Raw genomic sequence first — 1,899 nt, 5'->3', positions numbered from 1 at the left:
GGGAAGCAGCACAGACGAGGATATCCTTGGAGAACACGCAGGGCTGCTGTGCCAAGGAGCAGCAGGGACAGGGACATCCTGGGCACACGGGGACACCACAGACAAGCAGGAGGCAGCAGGGGCCGGAATTCCAGCCGGGGCCGGTGCTGTTGCCATGGGGTGAGAGGTGCCACAGGCACAGGACACTCATTATTGCTTTACAGGGCCAACATCACGGCGGGCTGGGGTGCCCAGCCTCTGATTTGGGGTTCAAGGGGTTTTCCCTGGGGACACTGATTCCCATTGCTCCCCATGCCAGAGCCCTGCTGCCACTCAGTGGGGACAGGGTGAGGACACAGGGCTGGACACTGATCCCCCTGCACTGGTGCTGGCACGGAGCAGGATGGTGGCTGTCCCTCTGTCCCCTGTGGTCCCCAGGAGCCGAGGCCAGGGGAACAGCCCTGTCCCCCAGAGAGGGGCAGCTGGGGCCTCGGGGGGCTGGCACCAGTGCCCCCCTTTCCTCCTCTCTCAGGCCAGGGCCAAGCTGAGCATAAAGGCTGTAAGCAGGGAGCCCGGGGTGACACGGGGACAAGGGACACACTGCGGGGACCAGGCTGGCCAGGGCCCTCCCCAGAGCTGTGGAGAAACGGGAAACCAAAGCTCGGGGGACCAAGCTGTTCCCAGTGAGGGCAGGGGACCCCGGCTTGGGTGCTCTGTCCCCTCGCTGTCCCCTCGTGTCCCCTCGTGTCCCCGCGGGCACTGGGCTGTTGGATAAGGCGATGCCACAGCTCAAGGTGGTGGGTGGGTGTTGGTACCGAGTCTGGCAGCGGGGCCGGGCGGGTGGAGCGTGATGTAAACATTTCTGATCGGGGCCAGGAGGAGGAGGAGGAGGAGGAGGGACGGGCTAGTGCGAGTCCTTCATCTGCTTCTGGATCTTCTGGAGCATCTCCTGCATCCGCCGCAGCTGGAAGGGAGCAGAGCCGGGATCGCGGATGGTGCCAAGCCCCAGCCACACAATTCCCGTGCAAATGGGGCTCGGGCTGAGCATCCCGGACAAACCGGGGCGGGGGGAGCGGGTACCCCTGGATGCAGCTCCAGCCCCTGCTCGTTGGGATGCTGCAGGAAGGGTGTGCTGTCACATCCTGACGGCTGTGCTGTCACACACAGCCGGGGCTGGAGGGAGCGGGGCTGGGGGCTCAGCCCGCCCCACACTCACCTCCTCATCCTTCTCCCGGATTAGCTTCTCCGTCTCCATGTCCGGCACCGGGGGGATCACGGGGATGGGGAAGTCTGTCCCGCTCTCCCGGGTCAGCTTGCTGTGGGCAGAGAGAGGAGGTGAGGGTGCCGGGGATATTCCCCCGTGGATGTCCCGAGCCCTGCACGTCCCCAGCACCCCCGGCACAGCCCCTGGGCCCTATGGCCACCACCAGAGCGGCTTTTCCCTGGCAAGGGAGATGAGAGCAGCTCCAGGCACCCCCCACACCCTCAGCACCCTCAACCTGCCATGCACCAGCCAAGGGGGGACCCACGCCCTCCTGTTCTGGGGAGAATCCCACTGGGGTTGGGCTTTCCTGGGCCGGTATTTGCCCTGCTGCTTTAAAACACCAAAACCTCGGCATTTCCCCTCTGTTCCCCTGTCTCAGGACGAGCTCTCCAGGCGTTCCCTGCCCCGCGAGCCCCGGGGATGCTGCACCCCCTTTTCCCGAGCTCTGCCCCCATTCGAGGCCATTCGTGCTGGGGAGAGCCGCGAGCATCCCCCGGAGCCCCGGGCACGGCGCGGGTCGATGGCAGCTCCGTGCCCGCGGCCCTGGGCGGAACCAGCTCTGCGGGTCCCCGCGGCTGCCACGTGCCACCCCAGCGGGTGACAGGGCCGGGACAGCGCCAGCCCCCGCGGGGACACGCGTGCTGCCCCGTGCCGCG

At 66.9% G+C, this 1,899-nt stretch overlaps 1 protein-coding gene across 1 annotated transcript in view; it reads right to left on the bottom strand.

The window, feature by feature from the left end:
* Positions 1 to 6: 6 nt before the first annotated feature.
* The window catches only part of LOC107212672 (septin-5-like), a 7,579-nt gene continuing 5,686 nt past the window's right edge, over positions 7 to 1,899 (bottom strand). The window contains exons 11-12 of the mRNA XM_015646202.1: positions 1,196 to 1,295; positions 7 to 943 (exon numbers count right to left, since the gene is read on the bottom strand). Coding sequence (XP_015501688.1) covers positions 884 to 943; positions 1,196 to 1,295 — 160 coding nt within the window. The 3' untranslated portion in view covers positions 7 to 883. The remainder of the gene's footprint in view (positions 944 to 1,195; positions 1,296 to 1,899) is intronic.

The sequence above is a fragment of the Parus major genome, chromosome 19 (assembly GCF_001522545.3).
Source record: "Parus major isolate Abel chromosome 19, Parus_major1.1, whole genome shotgun sequence".
In the NCBI taxonomy this organism is placed as follows: domain Eukaryota; kingdom Metazoa; phylum Chordata; class Aves; order Passeriformes; family Paridae; genus Parus; species Parus major.
Note: the sequence above shows the minus strand (reverse complement) of the source record. Positions and strands in the feature narration are given on the sequence as shown.